Source organism: Puma concolor, chromosome D4 (genome assembly GCF_028749965.1).
Source record: "Puma concolor isolate L17-30 chromosome D4, mPumCon1.1.hap2, whole genome shotgun sequence".
Taxonomy (NCBI): Eukaryota; Metazoa; Chordata; class Mammalia; order Carnivora; family Felidae; genus Puma; species Puma concolor.
The window spans coordinates 46223963-46242750 of NC_141679.1; the positions used below are offsets into that span (position 1 = coordinate 46223963).

The 18788-nt window shown below is 43.2% G+C and overlaps 3 protein-coding genes across 3 annotated transcripts; all 3 read right to left on the bottom strand.

Moving 5' to 3' along the window:
* Window positions 1-3371: 3371 nt before the first annotated feature.
* On the bottom strand, window positions 3372-4025 carry LOC147574841 (interferon omega-1-like). Its single transcript, XM_086684686.1, has one exon. The coding sequence runs from the start codon at window positions 4023-4025 to the stop codon at window positions 3435-3437; it is 591 nt and encodes a 196-aa protein (XP_086540812.1). The 3' UTR covers window positions 3372-3434.
* Window positions 4026-9303: 5278 nt separating this feature from the next.
* On the bottom strand, window positions 9304-9970 carry LOC147574842 (interferon alpha). Its single transcript, XM_086684687.1, has one exon. It carries the CDS (start codon window positions 9886-9888, stop codon window positions 9304-9306), a length of 585 nt encoding a protein of 194 aa, XP_086540813.1. The 5' UTR covers window positions 9889-9970.
* A 6450-nt stretch (window positions 9971-16420) lies between these two features.
* LOC147574843 (interferon alpha-like) lies at window positions 16421-17050 on the bottom strand. Its single transcript, XM_086684688.1, has one exon. The coding sequence runs from the start codon at window positions 17033-17035 to the stop codon at window positions 16454-16456; it is 582 nt and encodes a 193-aa protein (XP_086540814.1). The 5' UTR covers window positions 17036-17050; the 3' UTR covers window positions 16421-16453.
* Window positions 17051-18788: the final 1738 nt, after the last annotated feature.

The following is an 18788-nucleotide window of genomic DNA, read 5'->3' on the forward strand; positions in this document are numbered from 1 at the left end:
TAGTGCACAGTGAAGGAAACAATCAGCAAAACTAAAAGGCAACTGATAGAATGGGAGAAGATACTTGCAAATGACATACCAGATAAAGGGTTAGTATCCAAAATCTATAAAGAACTTATCAAACTCAATGCCCAAAAAGCAAATAATCCAGTGAAGAAATGGGCAAAAGACTTGAATAGACACTTCTCCAAGGAAGACATCCAGATGGCCAACCGACACATGAGAAAATGCTCAACATCACTCATCATCAGGGAAATACAAATCAAAACCACAATGAGATACCACCTCACACCCGTCAGAATGGCTAACATAAACAACTCAGGCAACAACAGATGTTGGCGAGGATGTAGAGAAAGAGGATCTCTTTTGCATTGTTGGTGGGAATGCAAGCTGGTGCAGCCACTCTGGAAAACAGTATGGAGGTTCGTCAAAAAACTAAAAATAGAACTACCCTACGACCCAGCAATTGCACGACTAGGGATTTATGCAAGGGATACAGGTATACTGTTTTGAAAGGGCACATGCACCCCCATGTTTATAGCAGCACTATCAACAATAGCCAAAGTATGGAAAGAGCCCAAATGTCCATCGATGGATGAATGGATAAAGAAGATGTGATATATATATATATATATATATATATATATATATATATATACACACACACACACACGCACACACACACACATACAATGGAGTATTACTCGGCATTGAAAAAGAATGAAATCTTGTGATTTGCAACTACATGGATGGACTGGAGGCTTTATGCTAAGTGAAATTAGTCAGTCAGAGAAAGACAAAAATCGGGAGGGGACAAAACAGAAGAGATCCATAAATATGGGAACAAACTGAGGGTTGCTGGGGGGGTTGTGGGAGGGGGGATGGGCTAAATGGGTAAGGGCACTAAGGAATCTACTCCTGAAATCATTGTTGCACTATATGCTTACTAATTTGGATGTAATTATTAAAAATTAAAAATTAAAAAATTAAAAAAAATATCACCAGAAGATGTCTGAATATGAGTGAGCCTGAGGGAAGGAGCTCTGACCACTCTTATACTATTCATAGAACAGCCATTTCTGGCAGACAACTTTCAAGATGCTGGTTCCCTGCAAAGACTTTCCTTGTGCTGTGAGATCTCTCTCCTTTGTGTTCCAGGTACTGACCCCAGAGGGGAAACTTGGGCTCTGCTCCTTCCCAGTCCTGCAGACACTGCCCTCTCCTGGAGTGTTCTCGGTGGGGGGAGGAGCTCCCCATGCACACCCCTGAGGGTGTTAAGGGAGCTGCACTTGGCTGAGTGTGGACTCTACCCAGTATTGGATGTCCTACTAGCCCTGCAGGCAGCGACCATTTACTGCGGTCAGGTGGACTCTCATCTACTATGATTCAGTCTAAAATTTGCAAACTTTATTTCATTTAATCCTTATAATTTCCTGTGTGACCACTACTAATATTGTCACCATTTTTTAAAGGAAGAAATGACAATCTGGTGTCATTTATGTGCTGACGCCACAGATTTCTTTAAAAAATGGGGTTTTCTACTGCCTTGTAGTCTCTCCTCTTCCCCCAACCTGAAGGGATAAGTAATTATGTAGCAGTCCTTTCTAGAACAACGAAGGAGATGCAGCAGACACTCTGACAGATTGGAGCAGCTGGAGCTGGTCCATTGGACTTAAAGTTCTTGGAGAAATCATGTCTGATGATTGTTGATTCCATTTCAGTGATTGCATGAACTAGACACCAAAGTGAAAGATATTACAGAATCTTGGAATTTCACTTTCAACAACTAAGTAGTGAATACATCTTCTATCCGTGGGCGCTGCGGTGGGTGCCCGATACAACGAAATAGTGGACACACCGCCTGCTGTCACAGAGCTTCCAGTCTGGTGGTTCTGGGTCATTGAGATTTCAAGTAATGTCATTCTGTGGCCAGGACAGGGAACGGACAGGACGCTGGGAGCACAAAGGAGCATGAAAGGGGCACAAACTCTACAAGCAGCATCTGCCAAGCTGGCATCCAAGGATCTGTAGGAGTTCGCCAAATAAATGCGTGATGGTCAATTCTGAACATGATCAGTGGAGATATTGTAGGAGCGCAGATAGAAATAAGAGTTTGGAGATGATGACTAATGCTGGTGATACGATTCTGGGCAAAGACACGCACCTGGAAGTCATATCTCAGAGATGACACTCGGAACTATTTGGGAGGTTGAGTCTGTAGGTGCAGAGAGGAAAGAGTGTGGCACCCAGCATGGAATTTTGAGGAACACCCAGATGCCCCAAGATGAGAGAATATAGTCAACAGAGGAAAGAGCGGAGCAGGAGCAGAAAGGCAGAAGACAGTAGAGACACAGAAGCCACATGGAGGTCAGACTTGAAAGTGGAGGCGTGACCAAAGGGCTCAGATGTTTGGAAATGGCAGCCAGGGCTGACTGACAGCAATCTCTGACCTCAGTAAGATGCGGTTTAGTGTCAACCTGGGCCGAGCAGTTTCAGGAGAACAGGGAGGCTGAAGCCACGTTACAGTGAGGGCAGGACGACCTGACCGCGAAGTGGGAACAGACACCGCAGAGAACTTCAAATAGTCTGGGTATGAACAGAATGACAGAAGCAAGATAATACCTACAGGTGGTTGTAGGGCTGGGATGAAGAAGATGAAAATGAGGCACATCTGATGCTCGCTTTTTTTACGTGGAAAGGAAAACACTGTCAGGAGAGAGGAGAGGTCACTGATAAAGTATAAGCATCTTACTAGAGCCTTCTCTGCTGTGCGTCAAGGAAATCTGTCCAAAGCTAAGCCTTCTGGAACTGTCCCTCTGTTTGGGGTCACAGAGGTTTTGCACCCAGGGGAAGGGCACCATGGTGAGGCTTGGGATGAGGGAGAGCGATGCTCTCTCATCAAGCGGGGGAAGGTGGAAAAGTGAGTAGGGCCTTTATCAGTAACCCGACTCTGGGCTCAAACTCATGAACTGTGAGATCACGACCCAAGTGAAAGTTGGGCACCCAACTGCCTGAATCACCCGGGCACCCTGGACTTAGGTTTTAAGAATAAAGAGACTCAACAAGTTGTCTTTGATAAGAATTTATTAAGACAAAATGCATAGTTAATAAAATGAAAAGGTGAATACGTTTTATAAATTTTAACACAATGTAAAGACAAAAACCTTTATATGGAAACATAAATATAAATTAGTCAAAAGAATGAATAAATAAATAAATAAATAAATAAATAACATCAGGGCAATCATCTCTTAAGGACTGATGATCCTGAGGCTGGATTTTTTTTTTTTTCAATATTCTTGCTTAATACTACTCACAAACTATTTGTGGAATTAAAGCCAATAAATTCTGTAATGAAGGCTGCAGTGAGAGTCTCTTGAAGTGAGCAGACATAGTGCAGGGGTGATGTGGCACGTCAGGCAGTGAGAATCACTTCAAGGTGACCCCAGGTCTCCATCCTTGATGGCCAAGCTGTCTTGCAAGGTCGCCGAGGAGGACAAGGCTCTCATGATTTCCAGCCTGACAATTTCCCAGGCGCAGTCACTGTATCCCTCGTCCTCCAGGTAGACGCGGATGTCCTGGAAGTACCTCTTGATGGCCAGGGCAGGGCCGTGCATCCCCGGGGCGCGCTCTCCCTCGCCCGTGGCCTGCAGCAAGCAGGCGTCCAGGGCTTCCAGCTGCCGGTGGAGGCCAGAGCGGAGTCCGTGCAGCGGCGCGGGGCTCCAGGCCGCCGAGGAGCGCTCCGTGTGCAACAGGTTGAAGGTCTGCTGGAGCAGCTCCCGCAGGACGGCGGCGGCGGCCTGGGCCTCCCGGAGCTGGCCGCCCTCCAGCATCTCCCGGGGGAAGCGGAAGTCTTTTCTGGCCCGCAGGCACAAGAAAGGGGACAGTCTCCGCATCTGGCCCAGGAGCACCAAGTTGTCCCTGCTAACCTGCGCGTGGCTCCCAGGCAGGGCACAGCCCAGAGAGCCTCCAGGGCGGCAGGTGAGCAGCGCCAGAGCGGTCAGCAGAGGGCGCAGGAGAGCCATGGGGGAGCCGAAGGGGCTGCTGGCAGGGCTGAGCTGGGCGGCTGGGGGACCTCGGGGCCGAGGTTCTCTGAGGACCAACTCGAAGCATGGCTCTTAAATAGGCAACGCGGACAATTTCATTTTCTGAACATCCTCTCCACTTCTACTTCCTTTTTTTTGTTTTCATTTATGCATTCTCCTTATTGTGTAAGAAGATGTCATCAATCTAAAATACTACGTTGGCAATGGAAGCTTTATTTCCCAATAAACTTCTGATATGTCCATCCCAATGGACACTTATCAACCAAACGAGAAACGTCTTTGTCCTAAAGACTGGAGTGATGTAGGCATGTAGGTACTCATACACACACCTGCTCACATATATGTTTTCAGATATGAACATTGCTCTTTGTGTTAGAAAGAAACTTTGGCCTTGATCGTGGACTAGGTTTTTACCCTCTTTACTTCATAGAGAGACAGGCTCCTTCATTCCTATGGGTCTTTGTATCTTGCTAGGTTCTGACCAGACCACGTATGGTAAATAAGCTCTTTAGAACCAGGACTGGGTTTTAATTACTGTTGTACTCACATTAGAGGCTTGTGGTGATAAGTGAATGAGTTTCTTGGATGTTTCTCTTCATTCTAGAAATAATTGATGCAGGTCCATGCAGTTATGCTTCACTGGAGCCTCAGGGTCAAGACTAATAATACAGACACTATCCTTCTGCCATTTTGTAACCGTCTACAGTGCTCCTCAGGCTGTGCCAGTGTCCCCAGCAGGAAGCCCGGTTCTGGTCTGGGACATGTAGTTGTGAAGATTCTAATCCCAGATCATTTTATTTTCTCAGCAACCCCTCACTCGCAAGGTTGTTATCACCTCTACTAACATGTTCCTCTGGAGTGACTGAGTGTCCTCAACCCAGCCTCTCCTGGACTCACTCCCTGAGGGCAGGCTCACCTTGTCCTGAGGACATTAGAATTCCTCTGCTGTGGAGGGGCTGGTTTCTTTGTTAGCAAAACAGCTATTACCCCTAGATCCTTGCCCTTGTCCATGGAGTGTTTTTGTGAGGGACTAGCTCTCAGCGCTGACCTCCTCCTCCCCTGAGCAGGTATCAAAGTGTCAACAGCCCTCAGATGCTTAGGGCAAAATTTGTCTCAACTTTTGAGACAAAAGTAGGGGAATGGCCCAACTGTAATCATTTCACCTTCAGTAAGCAAATACTTGTCATTTTGCCACCACAGCTTTTATTGTTCAATCTTTTACTTCAACTATTGAGCACTAGTTAGACTCAACATTTCTGAGCTGGGCTCGGGGGTCTCATTGATGATGCCTCTCAGTGGAAGCTTCCAGCACAGAAACTAGCAACTCTCCATTGTTCATTCAGTCTGGGTATTTCTCTTTGGCTTTTTAGTCTGTTCATCTGTCTGAGGGTCAGAATGCAGGGGGTGAGGCCCCGGCTATTATGTCGGGGAGAAACAGCCTTCTCTCCTTTACTTACTCGTGTTATTTCATTTTAAATTTAAAAAACAACAACAAAAAGAATTTTAATGACTTAGTTTTTACGCAGTGGTTTACTGGACATAGTCTGTCTTGCTCTTCCTGCGTCATGTTTTATATCATCCGCAGGTTAATACAAAGGCAAGTAAAAGAATGAGGGCTGCACCATTTTTCTCTATATTTCCAAGATATCAGGTTTTTGTTTTTTTGTTTCTCATTTCAACTCTCCTAGAAAGCAAAACACAACAATTGTGTTGGGCAAAAGAAAATATAGGTCTGAATGTCATGAAAACGAAAAAAGGGAAGTGGCTTGTCTGCTGGCAAAAAAGCAAAGGGCTGGTTAACACAATCGGTGCAGCAAACTGGGGGCCCGGAGCTCTGGCAGAGGGAAGAATGAAGGCCACACTGAATTCCCCCAAATCAGGAAAATAGCTGCTTTGGCCTGAGGCTCAAAGGAGAGAGCTGGCGGATGGTGATCACTCCCTTCGCCCGCCCGTGCCTCCCACCCTGAGACTCCGTTCTCCAACACTTTCGAGTATTTAACACTTAATACCTCTGGGATTGACACCGAATATGGCTATAGAGAGTTTCAGGGCAATACTCAGTCCTTGTCATAGACAGCGTTAGAATCTGTTGTTGCCAGCTGGTAGCTTTTTGCAGCTTGAGGGGGCATCCTCAAGAAGTGGCGGGATTTCTGCAGGGATCCCAAGCCAGCCCTCCAGTCTTGGTCGCGGCCCTTGCTGTACGTGGCCACCAGGGGGTGGTCTTCTCTGGGAGGAGCTTCGTTAGCCCACCCTTCAACCGGATCCTCCTTTCTGTCTTTTTAGCCACAAGTGCTATTACATCACATTTGACGGTAGTAAATAAAAAGCCTTTCTTGAAGATGTTTCTGCAAAACTTAGGGATTTCATTTGAGTTTTAGTTTCTACTTGTGACATGCTGCTCTTTAGGGAAACGTTTAAGCTGAGACCACAACAGACCAGAAAGTTGCTGTGTGAAGAGGCTGACAGTTGAAGGGAGTGAGTGACAGGGTGTGTGGGGACTTCCTTCTGGGACAGGGAGGAAACTAGAAACTATTAGGACAGGGGAATGTGTCCTGGAATGCTGAGGGGAGAGGTGCAGGTGCCACAATATTAAAGAAACAGCATGTTTTTCTGTACTTCCATCTAAGTTTTTTTTTAATTTTTTTTTTTAAATTTCTGAGAGAGAGACAGAGCACGAGTAAGGAAGGGCCAGAGAGAGAGGGAGACACAGAATCTGAAACAAGCTCCAGAGAATCCGAAGCAGGCTCCAGGCTCTGAGCTGTCAGCACAGAGCTGGATGTGGGGCTCGAACTCACGAACACGAGATCATGACCAGAGCCAAAGTCAGATGCTCAATTGACTGAGCCACCCAGGTGCCCCTGTACATCCATCTAGATACTTATTCTCAACTCTCAGATATTAATACAAGCCACTATTTCCTAATTGAATATAAATAAGACACTTGTTTGAAATAAGGAGTGAATCAGTCAGCCTTCTCCAGAATTCACCACAAAATGCTGTTTTCTTATGCTGCCTCCTTTGAAGGTCAGTTAGTGAAAGGTAGGACACACAGTTGCTAAGAATTTTGTTGAAAGAGACAAACACTATTCTCACATATAGCCGTCTGAAGAAAAATAAGAAAATATGAACCATACTTTTGGTCGTTACTCTATGGAAGATGCGTTGCTTGGTGCCATTCAAGTGCATGACTTTAGTTAGTATTCACAATATTCTGTTATAATTCTTAGCTCTGTTTCTGTTCCTGAATTATACACAACTCACATTGCTCTATGGATTTCCATTATTCATGTTGCGGTTACAGCTGATTTTAAACAATTTTTTGTTGCCTTAAATATGAAGACGATGCCTAACCCAGCTTCGCACTCTCATGTGAAGGAAGTCTGCTAGTCTTTTTTTTTTTTTTAAGTTTACTTATTTATTTTGAGAGAGAGAGAATATGAGCACGGGTGGGGGAGGGGCAGAGAGAAGAGAGAGAATCTCAAGCAGGCTCTCTGCTGTCAGTCTGGAGCCCGACACCTGGCCCATCTAAGGAGTGTTGAATTCATGACTTCAGCTGAAAACAAAAGTTGGACACTTAATTGAGCACCCACGTGCCCCAAAAGACTGTCAGTCTTTATGTAATAATTGTGTTATTTGGGGACCCACCAAAGATGGTGATATTCAAAAAATTAGCAGAAATTACCAGCGAGTAACGTGAAAGAATTCTTATCATATCAAACTCCCCTAGAAAGTGAAACGTGCTACAAGGCTGCCGCAGCAAGCCAGTGTCATAACGATCAGTGAAGTAACTTAATTAATAAAACCAGTAATTCTAGGGAGTATTGTTTTCTCAGTGGTAATAGATATGTTGGTGAAGGACTGAATTAATTATCTCTTCCCGCCCAGTCGGTTCTTAAAGATGAGCAGCTTGCTGATGTACAAAGTAATAATAATCAAGACAGGATAAAAATTGTAACCAATTAAATGAGCTGTGATTCAAAATAAATATAATACTAGACACATTAGTATGATTTGCCAGCACATCAATTCCATGAAATCACTGAGAAATAGATATATGGCATAAAATGCAGAACGATGCATAGAAAAACTGCCCCACGTTATTTTCCAGATCCCACGCTGTATTCTTTTTCATTTCAGAGACGCTAACTTCTCTTATTGAGGCTTTCAGGAATTCCAGTGTGGTTTCCTGCTTAGTAATTCCATCAAACGAACTCTCATGAAGTTCACGATGGTATCCATTTTTCTGTCATAGCAGGCAGTTAGACCCACATCTTCCATGAATCCACTGACATTCTTCTAAGCACGTGTATTTCCTTAAATACACTCAGCATCCTCTCTTGTTATCCTTCTACTGAATGGTCAGTATACCTGTGTATCCTTCGTGGTTCTTCTCTCCCCTGCTGTGCCTTAGAATCAAGTGTAACTCTTTCGGTCACACTACACTGTCGTGCCCCATGACCACCTCTGTTTCTGGCTTCCTGTTGCCATGTATGGACCTGTTCTATGGCATTTTTTAAAAAATCTAAGCTCGCCTATCCATTGACAATGGGCATTGGCACTTCCATGTGTATCAGTCAATGTAGACGAGACTGACAGCTTTTATTTTTATTTCCTGACATTCTTCATTCTACCATCAGTTGAGAGAATTCACTTCTCTCCCTGCTTCATTATAATATTAAGTATGATGATGGCTTTTAGGATTCTATCCCTACAAAAATCAAAGGTAAAGACAGCAGGAACTGTATTTGTTATATCCCATGTCGTAAGGGCAATGAACAACTTGTCTTAGAGGAAGACAGTTGTTACCTCTGATTTTAATAGAATCTGATGGGTAAATGAATCCTCTCATCCGGTTTTCCATCAAGTTGCACCATTAGACCTGATGTTACTCTTTATAAACACTTCCTACAGTAAACGTGAAATAAAAAAATGATACACTGCTTAAATATAAAGAATATATTTTATTATATTACCAAAACATAAGGGTACACATCATATTACTTGAAAAAATTTGAATCTCATAAATATTTAAATAAATAAATAAACACTTAAATAGATAAAAGGATATCAGCACGGTTATCGGGAAGTGGCTTGTGCTCGTAGAGGTGACATGATGTCGCTTATTACTCCTAAAACATTTGACAAGTTATTTCGTTTCATGTCACGACTACAGCAGAAATGAGTCCTTGACATGGCAGAACACGTGGATAGTGTGATACGATTAGTCAGCGAGAATCATTTCCATGTTGAACAGGTCTCATTTCTCGCTCCTTAATCTTTTCTGCAAGGCTATTGATGAATAATACAAGGATCTCATGATTTCTGCTCTGACGATCTCCCAGGCACAAGGGCTGTATTTCTTCTCTTGCAGATAGAGGGAGAGTCTTTGGAAGTAGTTCCTCAGGATGGAGTCCTCGGGATGAACGTCCTCGTTCGTGAGGGGAGCCTCTCCCTCCCCCGCCTCCTGCACGACACAGGCTTCCAGGCGGGTCAGCTGCCGATCAAGTCCCGTGCAGAATTCCTCCAGGAGGGTGGTGTTCCAAGCAGCAGACGAGGACGCCTCTGTGCAGAAGAAGTGGAAGATCTTCTGGTTCGTCACGTGCACCACAGAGAGGGCTTGGGCCTTGTGGGACTGGTCTCCACCAAACACGTCCTGGGGGAAGGCGAAGTCATTTCTGTCCTTCTGGCAGGAGCTGGCAGGGAGTCTCCTCATTTGTCCCAGGAGCGTCAAAGCCCTCCTGTTCAGCAGGCCGTGGGTCTGAGGCAGGTCACAGCCCAGAGAGCAGACGGAGTGGCAGCCCAGCGCCACCAGGGCCACCAAGAAGGAAGAGGGCAGCGCCATTGGGGATCTTGCAGATGCTGTTGGCCTGGCTGGGGTGGGCGACTCTGTGACCCGTGGCTCTAGGTTCTCTGAACATCTTCCCTTGTGCGTGTGGCTTAAGTAGGGAACATAGCAGTTTTCACTTTCTGAACGTTGTCCTTACTTTCTACTTCTGTTTTTGCTTTCCTTTATGCACCTTCTACTTGGGTTTAGAGCATGGGTTCCACAACCTTTTTTTTTTTCATCATTACCTCTTTCTTGCCTCCAGAGTTTTTGTACCTATTTATCTAACTGAACCTTCTAAGAAAATTTAATAACACAGATACACATTATGTGTAATTATGTACTGTATATTTAACTGTACTTTATCCATAAAATATCATAAAAAAGGAAATATAAAGTTTACTCTATTTATCCAATGCAGGGTTAAGAATTACTAAAAATTTTTAAAAGTTAAAATTTAAAGCCATTGATGCTTAAGTATGGACCTAAATTTGATTTTTTTTAATGTTTGCTTATTTATCTATTTACATTTTTAATATGAAATTTATTGTCAAATTGGTTTCCATACAACACCCAGTGCTCATCCCAATTGGTGCCCTCCTCGATACCCATCACCCACCCTTCCCTCCCTCCCACCCCCCATCAACCCACAGTTTATTCTCAGTTTTTAAGAGTCTCTTATGATTTGCCTCCCTCCCTCTCTAACTTTTTTTTTCCCCTTCCCCTCCCCCATGGTCTTCTGTTAAGTTTCTCATGATCCACATAAGAGTGAAAACACATGATATCTGTCTTTCTCTGTATGACTTATTTCACTTAGCATAACACTCTCCAGTTCCATCCACGTTGCTACAAATGGCCAGATTTCATTCTTTCTCATTGCCAAGTAGTATTCCATTGTGTATATAAACCAAAACTTTATCCATTCATCAGTTGATGGACATTTAGGCTCTTTCCATAATCTGGCTATTGTTGAAAGTGCTGCTATAAACATTGGGGTACAAGTGCCCTTATGCATCAGTACTCCTGTATCCCTTGGGTAAATTCTTGGCAGTGCTATTGCTGGGTCATAGGGTAGATCTATTTTTAATTTTTTGAGGAACCTCCACACTGTTTTCCAGAGTGGCTGCACCAGTTTGCATTCCCACCAACAGTGTAAGAGGGTTCCCGTTTCTCCACATCCTCGCCAGCATCTATAGGCTCCTGGTTTGTTCATTTTAGCCACTCTGCTGGCGTGAGGTGATATCTCAGTGTGGTTTTGATTTGTATTTCCCTGATGAGGAGCAACGCTGAGCATCTTTTCATGTGCCTGTTGGCCATCAGGATGTCTTCCTTAGAGAAGTGTCTATTCATGTTTCTGCCCATTTCTTCACTGGATTATTTGTTTTTTGGGTGTGGAGTTTGGTGAGTTCGTTATAGATTTTGGATACTAGCCCTTTGTCCGATATGTCATTTGCAAAAATCTTTTCCCATTCCTTGGTTGCCTTTTAGTTTTGTTGATTGTTTCCTTTGCAGTGCTGAAGCTTTTTCTCTTCATGAGGTCCCAATAGTTCATTTTTTCTTTCAATTCTCTTGCCTTTGGCGATGTGTCAAGTAAGAAGTTGCTGTGGCTGAGGTCAGAGAGGTTTTTTCCCTGCTTTCTCCTCTAGGGTTTTGATAGTTTCCTGTCTCACATTCAGGTCTTTCATCCATTTTGAGCTTATTTTTGTGAATGGTGTAAGAAAGTGGTCTAGTTTCAACCTTCTGCATGTTGCTGTCCAGTTCTCCCAGCACCATTTGTTAAAGAGACTGTCTTTTTTCCATTGGATATTCTTTCCTGTTTTGTCAAAGATTAGCTGGCCATACATTTGTGGGTCCAATTCTGGAGTCTCTATTCTGTTCCAGACCTAAATTTAATTTGTGACTTATAACTTATTTACTTATATAGATTTTATATAAAGTACATAAGTAAATTAAAATTTCTATAAAGACATACCTATTTCAATGTACTTAAATATTTAAAATCATTCCAAATTGCTAAAAGCAACAAAAAATTTTAATTATTCACTTAAATTATTCCCTGATTTATTTTCAGTGTACTGAATTTTAATGTTGCCTCATGACAAAATAATTTTTTTCAGTTTATTTATTTATTTGGGAGAGCACAAGCAGAAGAGGGGCAGAGAGAAGGAGAGACAAAATCCAAAGCAGGCTCCACGCCATCAGCACAGAGCCCGACATGGGACTCAAACTCATAAACCATGAGATCATGACCTAAGCCGAGATGAAGAGTCAGACGCTTAACCGACTGAGCCACCCAGGTGCCCTAACAAAATAATTTTTAACTTAACCTGCTGCTACATACTCTTGAAGATATTGTCACAATATTTTTCTGTTTCCCACTAGATAATTGCTGATGTGTTGAATGAGTTTTGTAGAATTAAATCATAAAATATAATATATTTGTATTTAATTCCCAAAGCCCACATCACATCGAGGCTCAGACAAAAGCAACATGCACAAGACAGCTAATAGCAGCTCACAAGTGAGCAAAGGCCACCTATCCCAGAATGACTTTGAGATCCAAAAAACAATGGAGAGAAACTCCTCCAATCACAGAGACGGGTTAGCCCCAGGTTTGTCACACTGATCTTGCAGATGTTTTGTGTATATTCCACAAATCCAAAATCCGTGCTTCTCGTATGATGCCCAAGAAAATCCAATGAGAGAAAATAAATATTAAGGAATAATGTTTTGTTAGACTGGCCCAATGTTGAGCTTTGGAGTGCCACAGACCACTGCAATATTTCAGGCTGGTTCACAACCCTAGGAACTTACTGTTATACCCTTGGAAGCAATTGTAACAACTATTCCACCTGGTGTGGCAATGCTGATAATGGGGGAGACTATTCATATACAGAACCGAGGAGTATGTGAAGTCTCGATATCTTGCACTCAATTTTGCTGTGAAGCTAACGGCTCTTGGGGGCTCAGTTGGGTGATCATCTGACTTCAGCTCAGGTCATGATCTCACGATTCATGAGTTCAAGCCCCACATCAGACTCTCTGCTGTCAGCACAGAGCCTGCTTCAGATCCTCTGTCCCCAGTCTCTCTCTGCCCCTCCCTTATGTGCTCACTCTCTCTCTCAAAAAAAAAAAAAAAAAAAAAAAGAGAACACTTGTGTTTTTTCAAAACTATATCCCAGGTAAGGAAATTGGCTTATTATGTTATTGGAGTCAGTTCTTTCCAGGAAAGAGTCATTTTCTCTGTAGAAAATATTCCTGCCTGGGAACAGACTTCTGTAGACCACAAGCCAGGTCTCCAGATCCGGTCATTGTCTTTGTCCATCTTGGCCAGTAGGTGGCAATCTTCCTTTGTAAATATTTTAACAGACCCCTGACTAAAATGATCCTGCTTTCTCTTTCCTTTTTCCCTACAGCTAGTTACATCATTGCAGGAGGAACATTCCCTCATGGCCAAAAAAAGGTCACGAGAAGAAAAAGAAGAGAACAAGAACTCTCCTGTGAGAGTTTCCAAAAACCTAGAACTTTCACACAACTCTTGATTTCAGTTAGTGACTTTTGTACTTGGCCGGAAACCACTGAAGAAAAGGAAGCAGCTGTGTGAATGGGCAGGGCAGGTTCAGGAGGAGAGACTGAGGAGAGCAGAGCTCGCTGGGGGTTTCTACACTGGGGCAGAAGGAAACACTGTGAGATGCAGGTGAAGAATGAGATCTGGGGAAGCGGGAGGAAAGGGGAACGTGCTAGTGTCAGAATACATAGTGCACGTGTATATACATAGTATCTATGTGTACATAGTATATTAGTATGTATATAATTAGATTGAGGAGCCACTTGTTCCCAATTCTGTTTTTTTAGAGTCTCAGCATTTTGCAGTCAGTTACAGAGAGAGGGCTAGGAGAAGTTACTTATGCTCTTATAGACCTCTATGAATAAATAAGAACATGATGGTAAGCCTTAATTCAGTGGAAAATACTCCGCTAAGCGCTTCTAAATGTTCTAACGTGACCACCCTGCTAAGGGACACAGGAAAGTTAGAGCGGCTTGCAGTTGTGTCTTTCCTGTCCCCCGAGTGGAAGAGGAGAGAGGGCTGGACTTCCCTTCCCCCGGTGGGGGTGGGGGAGGCTCTAGGAAAATCATTTCCCTGGAGAGCAGGCCTTTGTTGAGGGGAACAGGAGACCGAGAGGATTCCCAGCCAGTGATTTCTCTTTCCTTTCCTCTGCTGGAAGCACCAGGAGTTTGTTTTCTCATCTTTACAGTGAGAACCTGGTGAAGGTTTCTCCCGAAGGTAACACTCACAAAAGCGTGTGGCCCCCAAAGACAGGATACCTTGCAGTTTTTCGATCTCAAGCTCATCCATATGGACCTGCCAGTAATTCTTCCATTTCAGCTTCAGTGTTTCTACCAATACGAGCTTCAGCTGTGCTTTAAACTCTTGCATTTCTGCTCCAAGTCATCCAGGGTCTCCAGGGTTAGAGAAAACTAACCTCTTTCTTTACTAGCTTGGAGTTTTTTTCATTGTATATGTTCTTTTTAATTTAGTAATTTTATAGGCACGGGTGGACTTATCTTCTGAGTTCCTTTCTACTTCATCTTGAGGTCAGTACCAAAAGAGGGAAACAAGAATGCAAACAGGAAGGGCCTATACCATTATTTCCCATCAGTTTTGATACAGCATCTTTTTCTTTCTCCACTCAGCTTTCCTAGAAAGCTGTCACGGCATTGGGATGCACCGAGGCACCAGGAAATCAAAGGCAAATCTGACCGTGACGGCCGTGGAAACACTAGGGTGGCTCCCAGGTGAGGGGAAGCCAGCGGGAGCCCTTGGCTTCTGCTACCACCTTCCACCTGCTCACTGTGGTGCCTGCTTGCGAATTCCACCCAGCCCTCGCTAAGGTCAGTTCCATCTGCTTCCCCACATACTGGATGGTTTCCGTCCACAGAACAGCTTCCTGACCTTCCGCATAGTACGCATCAAAATGATAATAGATTATCATGGTAAGGAATGAAAGGTGCCATGCTTTAAAATAAGCACAACATTAAGCATGTGAACGTGATTTGCCAATACATCCAATCCATGTATCTATCCAGAGACACACATAGCGCAAAACGGAGAACTCTGCAGGAAAAGAAAAGAAAAAAAAAAACAAAACTTCACGTAATTCCCAATTCCCATTCTATTCTCCTGTTGCATTTCCGCAGGCACATCTCTCACAACTATTTGCTCCTTATACCTGAACTTCTCTTCTCTTATTCACTCATTCCCTCCCACCCTCCAATATGGTTTCTGTGAGTTCTTCCAAACCAGCTCTCACCAAAGCTTCAATGCCCCCTTCATCCCAGTGCGGCGGGCACTTTACATCCACATTTTACAATGATGCAATTCTTTGAAGCCATTTCAGTCCTTGAAATCGACTTTTACCGATATTCTCTCTTACCCTACTACCTCATGGCCATTCTGTCTCTGTTTCTGTTGTGGCTCTTTTCTCCCTTTACCATCTGAAGTTTCGAGGAATCGATCTGAAGTTCTTTGCTCGTGCTCTCCTCTTCCCGTGTGACCGCTTCTGTTTTAAGGCTGTCAGTTAATGGAGTTGCTTGTAAATTGCAGACTCAATATCCATTTTCCAAAGAATATTCGCACTTGGAAGTCCACCAGTCAATTATAGGAGATATCTACGGCTTTGGTTTCTGTTTCCTGGCATGCTTTCCTGCAGATTCTGCTGAGAGAACTCCATTTTCCCCCTTCTCCTCATTATACCGTTTAATATAACTGATATAAATTCAGTGTGATTATTGTCTTTAGGTTGCTTTCTCCACAAAACTCACTGGTGCAAAAGGAGAACTGGATTTGTTATGTCCACCCCTATCCTGACAGCCGCATACAGACTGGCTTAGAGAAAGGCTATTTTTAATGTATAACGTGAGTAACTAATGAGTAAGTGAATTGCACAATCCATTCTTTCATCAGAGTTGTTTCTTTTTAAATAATAAACAGGGGCGCCTGGGTGGCTCAGTCGGTTGAGGGGCCGACTTCGGCTCAGGTCACGATCTCGCGGTCCGTGAGTTCGAGCCCCGCGTCGGGCTCTGTGCTGACAGCTCAGAGCCTGGAGCCTGTTTCGGATTCTGTGTCTCCCTTTCTCTGACCCTCCCCCATTTCATGCTCTGTCTCTCTCTGTCTTAAAAATAAATAAACGTTAAAAAAAATAATAAAGAAAGACAAGAATTTTTCTATAGAAAATATTTAATAAAGAAAAGAATAAATTGAATAAATATAAAGAATATATTTTTTCTCTTAACCACAAAGTGAAAGTACACTTAATATTATTCAAATATAATTTAAATCTTGTAAATAGTTAAGTAAATAAATAAATTGTGAAATAGATACATAAATAGATCAGCAAGGTCATCGGAAAGTGACTAGTGCTTGTAGAGTTGACATGATGTACTTAATACTCCTGAAACTATGGACAGATTGATGCCATTCATGTCACAGCAGAATGGAGAAATGACAGTCTTTGACATGGCAGAACACGTGGATAGTGTGATACGATTAGTCAGCGAGAATCATTTCCATGTTGAACAGGTCTCATTTCTCGCTCCTTAATCTTTTCTGCAAGGCTGTTGACGAATACAAGGATCTCATGATTTCTGCTCTGACGATCTCCCAGGCACAAGGGCTGTATTTCTTCTCTTGCAGATAGAGGGAGAGTCTTTGGAAGTAGTTCCTCAGGATGGAGTCCTCGGGATGAACGTCCTCGTTCGTGAGGGGAGCCTCTCCCTCCCCCGCCTCCTGCACGACACAGGCTTCCAGGCGGGTCAGCTGCCGATCAAGTCCCGTGCAGAATTCCTCCAGGAGGGTGGTGTTCCAAGCAGCAGACGAGGACGCCTCTGTGCAGAAGAAGTGGAAGATCTTCTGGTTCGTCACGTGCACCACAGAGAGGGCTTGGGCCTTGTGGGACCGGTCTCCACCAAACACGTCCTGGGGGAAGGCGAAGTCATTTCTGTCCTTCTGGCAGGAGCTGGCAGGGAGTCTCCTCATTTGTCCCAGGAGCGCCAAGGCCCTCCTGTTCAGCAGGCCGTGGGTCTGAGGCAGGTCACAGCCCAGAGAGCAGACGGAGTGGCAGCCCAGCGCCACCAGGGCCACCAAGAAGGAAGAGGGCAGCGCCATTGGGGATCTTGCAGATGCTGTTGGCCTGGCTGGGGTGGGCGACTCTGTGACCCGTGGCTCTAGGTCCTCTGAACATCTTCCCTGGTGCGCACCTCCTAAATGGGAACACATTAGTTTCCATTTTCTGAACCTCCTCTTACTTCCTACTTTTGTTTTCTGGTTTTCATTTTACATTCTCCAAATGGGTTTAGAGCAGTGCTTCTCAACCGTTTTATTTAATTATTGCCCCCTTCCCCTGACCCCTGAGCCCTTTTAGATTTTTTTTGCTAATTGAACCCCTCATGAAATTTTAATGACACAGTTATACTCTATATCTATTTATGTACTCTCTCTCTATCTATCCTTTATACATAGAAAAAGAGAGTGCCAAACTTCCTTTTTTATCCAAGGCAGGGTTAAAATTGATAAAAATTTTAAGCTAAAAGTAAATTTAAAAGTTATTACCATTTTATTTATCTCTATAGCTAATTTGCAGAGCAAATTTTAACATATTTATGTGTATAAATAGTAATGTATTAAGTTACATATTCAAATTAATAATTATACAAAGACAATAATAATATACATGTAATGATATACTTAAAACGATTTTAAGAACTTCTAAAAACAATTGAAAAATTACAGTATTGTCTTAACATGTATTTTTAGGTCTTAACTTTTAATTTTGCTTCATATCAAAAAACAATTTTTAATTTCACTAGCAGCTAGATATTCATCAAGATATTCTCAACATCGATTTCTTTTCAGCAATTGACATAATTATAAATGAGTCGAATAACTTTAGTAGAATTAAATGATCAAATAGAAACTACTCGCATTTAGTTTTAGAGCCCAGTTCACGCTAAGGCTCCAACGTAAGCACCGTGGCGTCTTCTAAGTAAGGGAAGCCCACCTCTCCCAACACAGCTTTGAAATCTAGCAAATGATGGAGGGAGAGTCCTCTGGTGATCCATCTACTGGATGTAAGTTTTATTGCTCTTAACATGCATACATTTTGTATAACGTCCATGAACTCAGCATCAATACTTCACATAAGATACCCAAGAAACACCGAGAAGATACAAGGTGATGAGATAATAAATCCTAAGGAATAAGATTTGGTTGAATAGGGTTGATTTGAAGAGCAACGAACCATTGTAATACGTAAGATTTGTTCACTCCCCAAGAGCTAATTTTTGCACCGTTTGTAATGATATGGCCTACGAAAATAGGCAAGTAAGAAAACGTATTCACAGGCGCCTGGGTGGCTCAGTTGGTTAAGCGTCTGACTCTTGCTTTCAGCGCAGGTCATGATCTCACATTTTGTGAGTTTGAGCCCTTCGTCGGGCTCTGCGCTGACAGTGCAGAGCCTGCTTGGGACTCTCTTTCTCCCTGTCTCTCTATTCCTCCCCGCTTGTGCTCCCTCTCTCTCTCAAAAGAGATAACCTTAAAAAACATATATATTCAATTTGAATTTTCTTTTATATTTGCATTTAATTTCAAATTTCCCAGCGGACTTTCAGAAGTCCCAAACCAGATCTATTCTAAAAAAAAAAAGAAAAGAAAAGAAAGTTGTTTGTCCTAAATTCAGAAGTGTGTAAATATTGATTATTATCATGTGAAGAACTTTCTCTTTGCTCCCATCCTTAACTCTTTGGATTTTGCATAGGAAGTTACCCGGCCTAAGCCCTCCAAGGACCAACTCTTTAAATGGAAGATGTGTACCCATCTTGGACACATCAGCTCTTAGTCACGGGCTCTGTTACATTCACTC